The sequence below is a fragment of the Ictidomys tridecemlineatus genome, chromosome 11 (genome assembly GCF_052094955.1).
Source record: "Ictidomys tridecemlineatus isolate mIctTri1 chromosome 11, mIctTri1.hap1, whole genome shotgun sequence".
Lineage (NCBI taxonomy): Eukaryota > Metazoa > Chordata > Mammalia > Rodentia > Sciuridae > Ictidomys > Ictidomys tridecemlineatus.
The window spans coordinates 14,306,187-14,323,042 of NC_135487.1; the positions used below are offsets into that span (position 1 = coordinate 14,306,187).

General features: G+C 41.6%; 1 protein-coding gene across 2 annotated transcripts in view; it reads right to left on the bottom strand.

The window, feature by feature from the left end:
- Usp48 (ubiquitin specific peptidase 48) overlaps positions 1-16,856 on the bottom strand; it is a 67,763-nt gene that overhangs the window by 45,588 nt on the left and 5,319 nt on the right. For both annotated transcript variants that reach the window (XM_005317558.5, XM_021734122.3), the window contains exons 3-5: positions 4,524-4,644; positions 3,073-3,229; positions 289-416 (exon numbers count right to left, since the gene is read on the bottom strand). In XM_005317558.5, coding sequence (XP_005317615.2) covers positions 289-416; positions 3,073-3,229; positions 4,524-4,644 — 406 coding nt within the window. The remainder of the gene's footprint in view (positions 1-288; positions 417-3,072; positions 3,230-4,523; positions 4,645-16,856) is intronic.

Below are 16,856 nucleotides of genomic sequence, written 5' to 3' on the forward strand. Positions count from 1 at the left end.
AAGAGACAGGTGCAGTGGTGCATGCCTATAATCCCAGTGACTTGGGAAGCTCAGGGCAGAGGATCTTGAGTTCAAAGCCAGCCTCAGCAACTCAGCAAGGCACTCTGAAACTCAGCAAGACCTTGTCTCTAAAAAAAAAATTATAAAAATGGGGACTGGGGATGTAGCTCAGTGGTTAAGTGTTCCTGGGTTCAATCCCAGTAACAACAATAACAACAACAACAAAAAAAAAAAAAACACTTTTTTAAAAGATTTCTCAGAATATTAAAAAGTAAATAAAGTCCTTACCTGCTGTTGCCCAGTGTCCAACCCTAAGGCTTTAACAAATCCAGATGGATCAATGTATCGTCTATTACTGTTTTGCAATAAAGCAAACAAGTATTGCAAATGCTCACAAATTGTCTGAGGCTCATAATCTATTGAAAAGAAGTTTATTTATTAAAAGTTGGTACTTTCTATTTTAAAAGTCCTACTTCCTTTCCACTTGAGTACATAATTAAACATCCTTACATTTAAACTATACACCGTGGTGCAGGCCTATAATCCCAACAATTTAGGAAACTGAGGCTGGAGGATGGCAAGTTCAAGGCCAACTTGGGCAACTGATGCAAATAAGAACCTGCCTCAAAAATTAAGAAGGGCTGAGGCCCCTGGGTCCCATCCCCCCACCCTCTCTGACACACACAGACACACACCCACACTTTAAGGGAAGAGGCTGTATACATGGTTACACCACTAACACCAATAATGACGACTTTCTAGAGTATCAAATCATATTGAGAAATCCATTCTTTATCAAAAACCAGCATATGATGGCCAAACACTTTCCAATAATCTCATTAATGTGGACTTGCCACAAATGGAATAATTAAAAGAACCTCAAACACACAATGCTCATTTGAGTGAAAAAGATCAAATCCCAGGTTGGTGCAGCTACTGAACAGGCTTAGACGGGAGGATCACAAGTAGGAAACCAGTCTGAACTACACAGAACTGGTTTTATACATAAAAATACACATACTCCAGAATTTTCAAATGTTTTTGTGTTTTCCATTCTCTGATGCTGGGAACTGAATACAGGAATGCTTTATCACTGAGCTACAACCTCAATCCTACTTTTTGAGATAGGGTCACACCAAGAGGCTCATACTGGCCTTAAATTTGTGATCATCCTGCCCCATCCTCCCAAGTAGCTGGGATCACAGGTATGTGCCACCGTGCTGGGCGGTGTATCGGGTATTAAACTCAGGGGCACTCAACTACTGAGCCACATGCCACATCCCCACCTCTATTTTGTATTTTATTTAGAGACAGGATCTGAGTTGCTTAGTACCTCACTTCTGCTAACACTGGCTTTGAACTTGTAATCCTCCTTGCCTTCCCAGCCTCTGGGATTACAGGCATGGGCCACCATGCCCGTTGTTTTTTTGTTTTGTTTTGTTTTTGTTAAGACAGGATTTCACTAAATTCTAAGAGGCTATTAAGTTGGTGAGGCTGGCCTGGAACTTGTGATCCTCTTGCCTCAGCCCCCAGTGTCACTGGGATTACAGGTATGTGCCACCGTACCAGGTTACACCACTACTTCAAATAAAATAATATGAACACAGATTTAAAGATGCAGAACTAGCTAGGTATGGTGGCACATGTTATCTATTCAGGAGGCTGAGGCAGCAGGATCACAAGTTCCAGACCAGTTCTCAGCACCTTAGCAAGACTAGGGTGACTGTCTGTCTCAAAAAAGGTTGGGGATGTGACCCTGTTTTCAATCTCCAGATTAAAAAAAGAAAAGAAAATCCAACTACAGGAATGAAGCCTTGAAGAAATTACTTTGGTAATTTTTGTTAGAAATTTTTTGTTTTTTGTTTTCTTTGGCGTAGGGATCAAACCCAAGCTTGTTAGGCAAACACTACCACTCATCTATAACTAAGTCCTAAAGAATTTTTGAGCTAGGTGTGGTGGAACATGCCTGTAATCCCCCAGCAGCTTGGGAAGCTGAGGCAAGGGGAGCAGGAGTTCAAAGTCAACCTCAGCAATTTAGTTAGGCCCTAAGCAACTCAGTGAGACACTATGTAAAATATAAAGAAGGGTTCAGGATATGGCCGAGTGTTAAAGCACTCCTGAATTCAAGCCCTGGTACCTTTAAAAAAAAAAATTTATTTTTCCCCTAAAGAATTTTTTTTGAGCATCATGTTTTGAAGCAAAGATTGCTATTAACCAAGACCAAACTATTACCACTATCTACGGGGCTGCATGATGTCATGGGCATAAGAAACCTGCTTTCTGTCTTGGATCCAAAGACTTGGGCCATGCGCCCCTTTCAGAGACGATAAAACGATAGCACAGGTCTTGGAGTTGGGAGGCACAAGTTGGAAGTTCCCAGTGTGAAGCCCCCAGACCTGCATAATCTTAAAACACACACCCCTACCTTCCAACTTTGAGAAGAATCTAATTCATTTCAGAAAGTCCCAACTCAAATAGGAAATCTCTAAGCATTAAAGCAATACCATTCAAAAATAATTCATATACTGTGCATGAAAATAAGTTTGTGGTTCCAGTAGAAATAGTTTGAAACTGATTCTGCCAAATTTACAGAGGACAGTAGCATGTCAGTGGTTGGTTTTGCCGTGGCTAATAAGTGAAATTCTCTAAAATTAAGATTAAACTTAAGTCAGCCAATTGGGAATGAGGCCCAAGGCCTGTGGTTACACTGAAATATTTATTAAGTTTGTCAAACTAGGCAACAGAATAACAACCTTTTCTGCCTTACTAATTTTTACCAATCACTACAAATTAAAAGACTATAATCACAGGGTACTACACAGAAAATCTTTAGATTTAAGCTTACTAAGAATAACCAAATATGCTTCCTTAATTGGAACAGTAACCATTTTCATGTCAAAATGATCTCTACGTAAGAGAGGGAGAAGGGAAACTACCTTGAATTCCGACTCCATTTCTATAGGACCCAGCAGGGAGCCTGGCGCCTGCCATGTACTGGTCATTTGGTTTCACTCCCTTCAGCTGGATCAGAAGGGCCCTGGCCGGCACACTCCCTTCCCAATCCCAACCCACCTTTCTCTTCTTGGACACCATCTCCCATTATGTAGTCACTACAGGTGCTCGGACACAAGTACAACGCCTGCCGCAGCTCCAAGTTTAAAAACCACACTTGAAGAAATGTGTTGACATAACAAGTGGCTCCCAGGTTCGTCAGGCCCACGAATGAGTTCTGCAGAAATAAGATCATGAAATTCATTCCCTTTTAAACAAAAAGTCTATAGGGAGCATTATTTAAAATTTTTCAGATTAAAGATTTTTAAGACTGCCCCAACCAACATGGTATACAGCCATCTTGAGCCTCCGCAGCTAGTGGCAAGCAGTCTTAAGGGAACCTCTGTGGTGGGGAAGAGACTGGTGGCATGGACTGCTCCAGCCACTCACACCCAGGTACTGCAGCAGGGTCCAGAAAAGGTCAGCTCTGAGCGTGACATACCCTTTCTATTTGCTGTACTTCTGAACTGCCATAGTTCAGTAGGACAACAAAGTTTCTAGACCGGTTCCTTTACATCCTAGAGATTAGAGATGAGGTATGGCAGACTGGGAATGGGGGAAGGGAGCAGGCTCTTATTCTTTACAAAGACTGAAAAATCCACAATTTTACACAGAATTATTCTTTTTTTTTTTTTTTTGAGAGAGAGAGAGAGAGAGAGAGAGAGAGAGAGAATTTTTAATATTTATTTTTTAGTTCTCGGCGGACACAACATCTTTGTATGTGGTGCTGAGGATCGAACCCGGGCCGCACGCATGCCAGGCAAGCGCGCTACAGCTTGAGCCACATCCCCAGCCCCAGAATTATTCTTTTTAATAAACAAAATAGGTATATGACAGCTATTTTGTGAATGCCAAGTTTTATGATTAGGAATATTGACCTTTTTTTTAAAGCAAAATTGTTTTATATAAACATACATAGAATAATTAACTTAAATATAAGCCCTAGAAAGCAAAGTTATGTCATTTCTAGGAGCTTGTTCCTAAAATTAGCATTTCCTTTAAGGACATTTTAAGTTCTAAATAAGGGCTGGGGATGTGGCTCAAGCGGTAGCGCGCTCGCCTGCCATGCGTGCGGCACGGGTTCGATCCTCAGCACCACATACCAACAGAGATGTTGTGTCCACCGAGAACTGAAAAATAAATGTTAAAAATTCTCTCTCTCTCTCTCTCACTCTCTCTCCTCTCTCACTCTCTCTTTAAAAAAAAAAAAAAAAAAAAAGTTCTAAATAAAACATGCAATTAAGCAAAGAGAGAATGTATATTCAAACTAAAACTCCTAAAGGCTAACAGACCGCACCGCTCCCTCGAAAGCATAACCGTCAGAACTGGTCCAACTCGAGTGGCTCAGAGTCGCGAAATCCCATTGCTATCATAAAGCAAGAGGTAATATGAAGTCTGAAATGCTTTTAATAACAGGCAAAACAAAAACCCAGAAATGTGACACAGCAATCACTTAGAAAATGAGGCATTACCTTTTTTCTTCTCTCACAATTGGGATCATCGATGTTATGAAAACTATTTTCGTCTATTTCTCCTAACCAAATATGCTCACCAATGCCAACCAAGCAATTTGGATTTCCTTTGCAGTTTCGTCTATAGGGAAGAAAACAACAAATATTATTTAATTTTAAAATACCTGGAACAGGGGAAAGAAAGATGACTAAAAATGGTTATTATGGAGCTTCTTTTTTAGGTGGCAAAATTATCGTATGAGTGGGATGTGTCTCAATGGCAGAGCAGGTGCCCAGCCCGCAGGAGGCCCTGGGTCCACCCTCAGCACTACGCATGTGTGTAAACGGCAAGTGCCAATGTGGTGTCGCAGCATACTGAGAACCACTAGACTGTACACCTCAAATGGGTGCGTTGTATGGTACATGAATTATCTCAATAAAGCCGCCTTTTTTAATGTAAATTAAAAAAATAAAAATTCAATAATTTCATGATGAGAAGCAAATTAAAACTACAATAAACATAATTTGTCATCTACTTATCATCAATAAACTAGCCAAACTGAGAAAGCACAAGACACTCTGAAACAGGCAAGCGTGCGCTACTGTTGGGAATGAAAACTGTTGGGGCTTGGCTGAGGGGGATTTTGCGACCTCTGACAGACCTATCTTTGACCTCAAAATCTTTTTTCAATTAATTCTCCAAAAAAATAACCTTAACAATGCAAAAACAGGGGCTGGGATTGTGTCTCAGTGGTAGGGCGCTCATTAAGTAGTGTTGAGGATCAAACCCACGGCCTCACAAGTAAATAAAATAAAGGTATTGTGTCCAACTACTTCTAAAACAAATACTTAAACAAAATGCAAAAACATTTAAATTAGGTTACTCATTATAGCATTAAGTTAGCACTTAACCCAAAACATTAAAATGACCCAAATGTTTAAACACAAGAGAATGCAGCAAAACCCACAATGGAGTACTAGACAACTGTAAAACAAACAAACAAAACAATGAGATGTAACTAATGTGGAATAATTTCAACAATACATTAAGTAAAAACACTAATGTATTTTAGTGTTTTAAACATCTATAGTACATTATTTTCATATGACGAAGGTGGGCAATCTGAAAATAGACATGTATTGGGGCTCATTTGATCAGAAAGAAACAAAGAATAAACCAGAATCTAATAAAACTACCAACAGGAACATGGTTCAGGGCCGGGGATGTAGTTTAGTGGTAGAGCGCTAACCTAGCATATGCAAGGCCCTGGGTTCCATCAGCAACAACTTGCAAAATCAAACAAAACAAAATAACAACAACAACAAAAAAAACAACTAGAGTTTAAACAGGGTAAATGGGCATATGAAACTTCCAAATCTACCTATCCGTGTATTATTTAACTGAGGGAGCACATTAACATTTCTTACAACACAGGCACACAAGAATTGTAGGCATCCTAAATTCATATTTCCCCAGAATGAAATATGGGGGGCGGGAAGGATGCCCAGGATCAAGTCACTTGAGAGTCATTAATTAGCAAGCTCATAGGGTAATGTCAGTAGGCTAAAGATAAAAAGGATAAACTTTAATCAGTAGGCTTCCTTTTCAGAGAAATTAGCTAGCAATTCAGAAATACTGATATTAATTTCTAAATAGTCTTTACTAAAAATTACTAAAACACCCAAATAATGTGGAATAATTTCAACAATAAATTAAGTAAAAACACTAACGTAATTATTACTAAAAACATCCAAAGCTTGCTAGCATAATGGTACAGGTCTGTAAGCCTAGCTACTTGGGAGACGGAGGCAGGAAGATCCCATCCTTGAAGCCAGCCTGGACAACTTAAGGATACCTTGTCTCAAAATTTTAAAAAAGGGCTTGGCGTGTGGCTTTAGTGGTAAAGCACTTGTCTGTTCAAGGCCCTGGGTTCAATCCACAATACCAACACATACACACGCATGGGTGCCAGGTGCAAACTATCTGCACACACACAAAATTATAGAGGAAAATATTCAACTCCAGAGAAATGCAAATTTAAAAGTCATGAAAGATGTTTTGACTTATCCAATCATTAAATTGTGTAACATTAATACTCAAAGAACCAAGGTCAAGTGAGAGCCCCTATCCGCTCACTGCTAATAACTAACACCATTGGAGAAAGAGTGCTTTTCTCCACTCTAACTTCTGATACCAGATGCACAGGCTTTTCCCACACTGACCAAATCTGATGTGGCAAAGTGTTCTAAGAGTCAATTCTGACACTATAACCAGAGTTAGGGTGAGGACACTCTGCCACAAAACTGCCCACTCAGATGACAACCAAAGGTCCACAGCACTCCTAAATGGCTTTAAATCAGAGGTTCCCATAACCTCTTCCTCTAGTTTAATGGTTAGAAAGGCTCACAGAACTCAGAGCAAACTTTTATTATGCTTACTGGTTTATTACAAGGGACACTGTAAAGGCTACAGATGATCAGTCAAATGAAGAGGTACAGTGATGAAGTATGTAAAGGTCAATAACAAGGAACTTGGATTAGAAACCTGAGGCAGGAGGATTGGGAGTTCAAAGCCAGACTCAGCAACTTAGCAAGGCCCTAAGCAACTGGGTGAGATGCTATAAAAAAGGGTTGGGGATATGGCTCACTGGTTAAGCAATCCTGGGTTCAAACCTCGGCACCAAAAAACTAAAAATGAAGGTGGGCTGGGGTTGGGCTCAGCAGTCGAGCACTTGCCTTGCACGAGTGAGGACCTGGGTTCGATCCTCAGCACCACATAAAAATAAATAAAAATAAAGATATAAAAATAATAATAAAGGGAACATCTATCCCTGTGGAACTAGGGTGCACCTTGTTCCCAGCACCTGGCAGCATTCACCAGCCCTGAAGCTCTGTGAACCTGCCCTGTGTTTCTATGGAGTCTCCACTAGGTAGGCAGGATGGAAGAACTCACCAGCCACCAGTGATCAATTCAATTGTTACTCTGCCCTTCTTGGAGGCCAGGGGGTGAGGCTGAAAGTTCCAACTTCCACTCCCCAGCCAGCCAGTCCCCATTTGGAGGCTATGCAACAGCACCAACACTGAGCAACCTCATTGGCATACAAAAAGACACTTATCACTTTAGAAATTCTGCGTATTACATAAGGAACTTTCATTTGAATTTAATTTCTCTGAGCAAGTTAAAAAAGAAAAACTCCCCAAAGCAAATTAACTACTAAAATGTTAAAAGTCCTCCAGGAGAGGGCTGGGTTTGTGGCTCAGCAGTAGAGCGCAGGCCTTGGGCCGTGGGCCCTGGTTTCGATCCTAAGCACCACATATAAATAAATAAATAAATAAATATAAATAGATGGATAGAGTGTGTCCAACTACAACTAAAAAATAAATATTAAGGGCTGGGGATGTGGCTCAAGCAGTAGCGCGCTCGCCTGGCATGTGTGCGGCCCGGGTTCAATCCTCAGCACCACATACCAACAAAGATGTTGTGTCCGCCGAGAACTAAAGAATAAATATTAAAAATTCTCTCTCTCATTCTCTCTTTAAAAAAAAAAAGTAGGGGATAGGAAAGGTAGCAGAATACAACAATTACTAATTGGGCATTATGTAAAATTGTGGATGTGTAACCGACGTGATTCTGCAATCTGCATTTGGGGTAAAATTGGGAGTTCATAACCCACTTCAATCTAATGTATGAAATATGATATGTCAAGAGCTTTGTAATGTTGTGAACAACCAATAAAAAAAATTAAAAAAATAAAAATAAAAAATAAAAAAAAAGATTAAAAAAAAAAATAAATAAATATTTTTTAAAAAGTCCTCCAGGAGAAAAGAATTCAGGTCAATAGTCAAGTGGAGTTTTAAAAGCTTCCAGACACCCTCCTCCAGCACCTGCAGAGGGCCCTGCTCCTTGCACCATGTTGAACTCAAACTGAGAGGGAAAAAACAAACTCAGCTGCTCACCACTGCTTGTTAAAAACAAAAAAGGAAAAAAAAAATGAAAGAGCGGAGGAAGAGCAAGTGCTTACCACAATTTGTGAGCGCTGGGTTCAACCCCTAGCACCAAAGACACCACCCACTGCTTCTCCACATGTCCTGGGATTATGCTGCATTCTCGTGGGTCATAAATCTTACACAATTATAACAAAAATTGTTCAAACCAAGCACACATATATTGTGGACTTAATGCAAATGTTAAAATAAACTGCTAAGAGTACAAGGCAAGAGTAAGCCCCATCAGATACTGAATCTTAAGGTAAAGTTGCCAAATTAAAACAATGTAAAAATCCATGTGTTGGAAACTTAATCCCCAGCGCGAGTGTCTGGAAGTGGAGACTACCAAAGATGGTCAGGTCATCAGGGTGCTGCCCACGTGAAAGAATTAATGTTCCCAGTCCAGGTGGCTTCTTCTTTCATTCTTCTGGCCTGTAAGGACAGAGTCCCTTGCCGTCCCACCCTCTGCCATGTGAAGGCATAGTAATGGAGCCCACATCAGATGCCGGAGCCTTGATGAACTTCCCAGCCTCCAGATCCGTGAGAATGATCACTATGCCAGCAGTCTCAGGTGTTTTGTTGTGGCAGCACAAAGTAAACTAAAACAACAGGGCATGATGGTACAGGCGTATAATCCTAGCTACTTGAGACTGAAGCAGGAATCTCAAAGTCAAGGCCAGCTTGGGCAACTTAGTGAAATTTTGTCTTGAAATAAAAAATAAAAAGGGCTAGGGATGTAGCTCAGTGGTAAAGCATTCCTGGGTTCAATCCCAGGACCACAAAGAAAAAAATAATAATAATAATAATAAATAACAGGGGCTGGGGATGTGGCTCAAGCGGTAGCGTGCTCGCCTGGCATGCGTGCGGGCCGGGTTCGATCCTCAGCACCACATACCAAAGATGTTGTGTCCGCCGAGAACTAAAAAATAAATATTAAAAAAAATTCTCTCTTTCTCTCTCCTCTCTCACTCTCTCTTAAAAAAAAGAAAATAAATAAATAAATAACAAAGAAAACATAAAATAAAACTAGATGCGGGTGCTTTGTATGATCATCAACAGTGCTATTTACTGGGCCTTTCTCCTGCTGGAAACCTTCTGAAGAAGTAGGACCATGAAATAACCTTAGGTCAACCAAGTTGTGAACAAAAAACATGCATGTACTTCCAGGACACACATTTCTCTAATGGCCTGAAATCCTCAAAGTTTCAAGCAGCGGCTGCTGCTCTGGGTATCCAAGTGACTAGGAGGAGCCAGCCTCCCCACCTACCTACACCAATACTCCAGGGAGCAACATACATAACCTCTTTCTTTCCACACTGAGCTCTAGGAGTTACCAGGACCCACAGCATAACCTAGCCCATTCTAGTATATTGGGTCTTTCCTATCACTTTGGCAAAAGTACATATCCTCTAACAAGGCCATAGGGTCACAGGTAGCTTCTCATACATGCTAGTGAAGCTAAAAAATGGAATGATATCTGTGATGAACAGTTTCTGACATTCACCAACTTTTGCAGTGCATTTTCCCACGTATCCTGCAATTCCACTGAGTTTTTATTTTACACACATACCTGCACACATGCAAAATAAGTTAAATCAAAGCCACTGCTTGAAGCATTGTTGCAAATAGCAAAGACTGAATGAAAGCAAGCCCAGCTCCATTTATGGGAGATTGGTTAATTAAACTTTGACACATATATACAATGTAACTGTACATAAGAATGAGGGACCAAGAAAAAATGAATGCAAGTATCCAAGTTGTACACAAAAATTTACAGCAACTTTTATACACCTCAGTTAAAAACTGCAAAGGTGGGGCTGCAGCTCAGTGGTAGAGCACTTGCCTAGCATATGCCAGGCCCTTTGTTCAATCCCCAGGATCCCCCCAAATGTATTAAAACCTATAACCAGTGATCCAGTGTCCATCAGTGGAACAAATTATATATTCATACCAAACACTATTAAGTAAAAGACTAATACTTATAAATAATATAAATTTTTCTGAACAAAAGAACAGATATATAAAAGGACAACCACTCTTACAGTCCATTAATATGAAGTTCAAGAATAGGTGGAACTAATCTGTGTAGACAGAAATCAGAACAGTGCTGCCCACAGGGGTGAGTGAGCTAAGCAGGAACAAATGTGAAGAACTTTCCAGTGAAAGAAGCGCTCTTGGGGCTGGGGTCGCGGCTCAGTGGTGGAGCACTTGCCTGGCATGTGTGAGGCCCTGGGCTCCATCCTCAGCACCACATAAAAATAAAGGCATCCTGTTCATCTACAATTACAATTTTTTTGTTTGTTTAAATATGGGGGCACTTGGGATGTAACTTATAGTTAAGCACCCAGGGTTCAATCCCAAGTACCCTCTGCAAAGATGTTGCGTCCACCGAGAACTGAAAAATAAATATTAAAAATTCTCTCTCTCTCTCTCTCTCTCTCTCTCTCTCTCTCTCTCTCTCCCCTCTCCTCTCCTCTCTCACTCTCTTTAAAAAAATAAAAAAAAAAAACCTGTCATCTAGCATTTATATCCCCAATCTACCAGGGCAAAATACATTTGGAAAAGAATTGACCCAGTACCACAAAAAATAGAAAAGGGCAGTAGTGGGGATTGAACCCTGGGACACTTTACCACTAAGCTACATTTCACTCCTTTTTTATTTTAAAATGAAATGACTAATGCCTAGGCTGGCCTCAAATGTTTAATACTCCTGCCTGGGCCTCCAAGTAGCTGGGTTTACAGGGTATGACACTGAGGCCAGCAAAAGTTAACTTTTTTGAGCCTAAGCATATATTTTAAAACTTAAGAATTCAACCATCCAACCAAAAATTAAATACCTTTATTTTTCCAAATCTCAAAAGTTAGGGCTGGGGTATAGATAGCTCAGTGGTAGGTCACTTATCTAATATACACAAAGCGCTGGGTTCAATCCCTATCCCATAGAACAACAACAACAACAAAAAAACTTGTGGAAGGTGAAGTAGTATGTGATTATACCTCAATAAAAAATTTTTGTAGTAACAACAAAAACAAAAGCTTAAGGAATCAAAAACTGCAGCTTACTGGCTGGGAATGTATTCAGTAGGGCACTTGCCTAGCATACCCAAGGCTCTGTGTTCAATACCCAGAACACCGCTCCCCTCCTCTCGCACCCCCCAAAAAACCCAAAAACACCTGCAGCTTATGTGTTATAAATATGCCCCAAGACTCCTTAATTGCCACATTAATCCAGTTGGCCTAAAATGTAGGTTTTTCGGGAAAGGGGGCCTAGCCAAGCAAGGGCACTGAAAAGTGACTCTATCTGAAAAGACTATTAATCTCCTTTGTAAAAAGCTACCTTCCAAATTGGGAATAAAGGAAAAAGTTTCTGGGCGGGGCACTCATTGGCAAGTCAAGTAGTCTTTCCCGATCTAAACAGGTTTATTTAACTAAATATAAACTAAAAAATTTCCTTTTTCTTTCTTTGCGTCACAGTGGGACTTCTCAGTTCTCCAAAGAGGATGAGGTGTTTCCCAGGCTTTTTACAATCCATCCCTGGATTGACTCCACCATTCCCTGTCGTCCATCCATCAGCTGGAGAAAACCACTGGACAGAGACAATGTTTGCTCTCAAGCCAAGAAGTCGCCAGGCATCCGAGGCACCTTGGGACTTGTGGTTGCCCTGGGATTGTGGTGTGCTTGCTTTGTTTGATTACTGTGAACTGAGTTAGCTTTGTGTTTAAATTGGTGCGATCAAATACACACTTGCATTCCAAGACAATCCACCTTCGAGTAATTATTAAAGCGCCACTCTGGACACTGAGAAACTTAGCTAGACCCTGTCTCAAAATAAAAAACAAAAAGTGCTGGGGGTGTGGCTCAGCGGTAGAGCGCCCCTGGGTTCAATCCCCAGTACTGAAAGAAAAAGAACCAGAAGAATCCCACTGTCCTTGACAGCATGAGGAGGAAACCAGATCTGTTACAGACAGCTAGAGTTCCACAAAGTTCTTTAAAAAAAAAAAAAAAAACTTTATTTTACTTATTTTTATATGGTGCTGAGGCTCGAACCCAGCACCTCACACATGCTAGGCGACCGCTCTACCGCTGAGCCACAACCCCAGCCCCACCACAAAGTTCTTAATCTTACTGGTGTGCCGGCTATGGCTGACCACAGCCCAAGCCTCCTTTATCCTGAAGAACCATTCCCAGAAGCAAATCCGAGGAGCTCTTAGGCCTGACCTCCAAACCATCACCCTGTCCTTCTGTTCTCTCAACTGTCTCCTCCTGGTGGCTCCCACAGGCCTTTAGTCAGCACAACTACATCCCACGCAGGCTACACCTGTCTGCAGAACACACAGTCGCACACTTTTTGATCCTGTATTTGACTGCCCTTTGGTTGCTTATAGACCACACTTTTTCTAGTCTCCGACATATTTACTCTCAGCAGTCATTCAAGTAGCACTGTTCTACTTTGCTAAAACCACAGCTATGATGTGGACATCTGCTGGGGTCCCCCAGGTTCCATGGATTGAGCCCATGGTCCCCAGGGTGGAGCCCTGCCTTTGGGAAAGAATTAAGGCAGTTTCACAAACAATGCCTGGTCTTTGGCAATTCTCCAAAGAGTTGTTGCCACTGTCTGCACCTGGCCCCACCCAGACTCTCTCTGGCTTCCCATTCGATAATGTGACTGCTTGCCATCCCAGGTGATCTGAGGTACCCAAGAGGGTACTCACCACACCATACAACTTCCCTTGAACCTCCACAACTGTGTAAGTTAAATAACCTCTTTTCTTCACAAGTAGCCTGTGTCAGGCATTTCACTGAAGTACTCAAAAGCTAACTAATACAATCATAGAGAACAGTAATTCTAAATTCTTCCATGCCCTCCCTATCCAATTGACAAGAAATCCATTCCAGTTCAAGGCCAACCTTAGCAACTTGGCAAGACTCTGTCTCAAAATAAAAAATAAAAAGGGCTGTGTTTGTGACTCAGTGGTTTAAGCACCCTCGGTTCTGTGCCTGTTCTGTGCCTGATAATCACCACACACACCAAAAAAAAAAAAAAAGAAAAAGAAAGAAATCCATTCCAGATGGACTAGGGATCTAACTAAGATGATAAAGGGCTGAGGACACAGCTCAGTTGGTAGAGTGCTTGCCTCACATGCACAAGGACCTGGGTTCAATCCAAAGAAAAAGAAAGGTAAAATATTCAGGAGTTATGGTGCATCTGGGCTACTTGAGAGGCTGAGACTTAAGGGACTGCAAATTCCATGCCAGCCTCTGTCATTTAGCAAGATCCGGTCTCTCAAAAACTAAAGAGCTGAGAGTGTAATTCAGTGCTAGAGCACCCATGGATTCAATCCCCACTACCCAAAAAAAAAAAAAAAAGGCCAAGAGTAGTAGGTCCCTGCAAGGTGTACATTTGCCACAGCATCTGTATCCACAATAAAGGACCTTAGGGCAGGCAGAGGCACACACCTGTAATTATAGCTACTGGGGAGCCTGAAGCAAGCAGGAGGATCCCAATTTCTTCCCACTCAGTCCCCAGCAAAAATAAATAAATAAAATAAGCAAGAAGGCAGGCAAAATGAGTCAGTAGGCAGTACTTTTTTTTTTTTAAAAGGGGAGGGGAGAGAGAGGAATTTTTGATTTTTATTTTTTAGTTTTCGGTGGACAGAACATCTTTATTTTTATGTGCTGCTGAGGATCGAACCCAGCGCCCCGCACACGCCAGGCAAGTGCGCTACCGCTTGAGCCACATCTCCAGCCCAATAGGCAGTACTTTTTAGACCATATACTTGTTATGAGTGTTAATTAAAAAATCAGGCCACACCACAACACCTCTAACAAGTGCTAGAAGAAATGCAGCAACTGCACTCTCTCCTGCTCATGAGAGCATGATATTGTGGGGGGCTGCCATGAGCTTCGTTAAGCACTCTTTCAGCCTTGAGCTGAGAGTACAGGTCTGGCATTGCAGCTCCCTGTAGGCTGCGGAATGCAGGTGGCCTCCACCTTCACTGGGCAAAGAAGTTTTGCTTCCTCATGGCTCAGGACCTGGGCATTACCTAGGGGAGCTTGACCAGGTCACCCCCTGCCTTATTTGGGGAAGAACATTCTATCAAAAACCTTTTGTTGTTTCCCTATAAATAAGGAGATTCCGGGTGCACATGCTCTCTTGCCCTTCCCCCTTCCAGCAAGACAGCAGGATCTTTAAGGTCACAAAGCTGTCTTACCCCCAACTGTGTGAAAAAACTATTCCCGTGTAAGCTTTTCACAACCAGCCCACAGCATGCAGAGGAACATGTGTGGTACGATATGGTACAACCACTTTGGACAACAGTATGACATTATCTCCTAAGGCTAAATAAATGCTATGATGCACCAATTCAGTTTATCAAAATCTGTATGTATATATAAGCCAGGCACAGTGGCACACCCCCAGTAATCTCAGATACTTCAGAGGCTGAGGCAGGAGGATGGAAAGTTCAAGTCCAGGCTTGATAACTTAGTGAGAGAGTCAGATGCTATTTCAAAAAAAAAAAGAAAGTATATATACTGCCAAGTGTAGTGGCCATACACTTGTAATCCCAGCAACCCAGGAGGCTGAAGCAAAAGGATGACAAGTTTGAGGTCTGCCTCAGCAATTAGGCAAGGCCCTAGCAACTTAGGGAGACCCTGTCTTAAAATAAAAAATACAAAAGTCTGGGAGTGTTGCCCACTGGTTAAGTACCCTTGCATTCAATCCCCCGTACCTAATAATGTGTGTGTGTGTGTGTGTGTGTATATGTACACACATATACCCATATTGCACCAAAAAGTATGTTATGTACAAGAATGTTCATTGCAGCCTTATTCACAATTTCCAAATCCTGGGAAAACTGCAAATAACTATCACCAGGAGAAAGATAAGATGCAGTCACACAATGGAACACCACACAGCACTAAGACAAACACTGTTACCCACAGTGTGGATGGATCCTGCAGTGTTGAGCAGAAGGAACCACAGCTGCACATAGTTTAACACAGGCTAAATCTGTGGTGTTCAAAATAAGGATGGTAGTTACCTTGGAGTAGGAGGAAGAACATGGCAGGGAGCAATAGGAGAGCCAGTAAGGGGTATTGTTCCATTGTTTGTTTCCTACTGTTCTAGGCATTGAACCCAGGGAAATTCTACCTTTCACCTATATTGCCAGCCCTTTTTATTCTTTATTTTGAGAGAGTTCTCACTAAATTGTGAGTCTTGATAAGCTGCTGAAATAGCTGACCTCAAACTAGCAGTCCTCCTACCTCAGCCTTCCAAGTTGCTGGGATCACAGATTATGTGCCACCACAACCAAGCTTATACATAAAAAATTACATCACACTTAATTATCACAAAAGAAACATTCTTATGCATCTATTGCCAGAATTATCTTACTAGCTCTCCCAGGCATGGAGGAGCGCACCTAAAGGATGAGGCAGGAGGCTGGCAAGTGAGCGGCCAGTCTTGCCAACTTAGTAAGACCCTGTCTCAGAATAAATAAAAATGTAAAAGACTGGGGGTGTAGCTCAGTGGTAGGACACCCCTGGGTTAAACTCCGAGTACCACCAAAAAAAAAAAAAGCATGACCGCACAATCTAGAACACACCATCACACCATTCACAGAAGTACAAAGAGTAAATACAAAAAGAGATGCTCAATGCCTCCAGCAAAACAGACAAATGGAAGTTTATATGCTATCTTAAATCCAGGCGGGTGGCATACAACTGTAATCCTAGCAGCTCCGGAGGCTGAAGCAGGAGGATTGAAAGTTCAAGGACAGCCTCAGCAGAAGCAAGGTAATAAGCAGCTCAATGAGACCCTGTCTCTAAATAAAATATAAAAAAAGGGCTGAGGATGTGGCTCAGTGGTTGAGTGCCTGAGCTCAATCCCTGGTATCTTCCCTTCAAAAAAAAAAAAAATGTTATCTTTCACTAATCAGATTGGTGGTGAGAATTGGTAATGCTCTGGCCAGGTAATAGAGGCACTCAACTGTAGATGGCAGTGTTAAAGGGGATGAATGTTTATCGTGTATCTTTTTGTTTTCTCTTTGCACTACTAGGGATCAAACCCAGGAGCATTCTATCTCTGCTAGATCCACAGTCCATTTTATTTTTTTTCTTTTATTTTATTTTCTTAACAGTTGTAGATGCAGGGGCTGGGGTTGTGGCTCAGTGGTGGAGTGCTCGCCTAGAACATGTGAGGCCCTGGGTTCGATCCTCAGCACCACATAAAAATAAATAATAATAGTTGTAGATACACAGCATGCCTTTATTTATTTTTCATATGGTGTTGAGCATCAAACCCAGTGACTCACACAAGCTAGGCAAGTGCTCTGCCACTGGGCTACAGTCCCAACCCCCACCTTT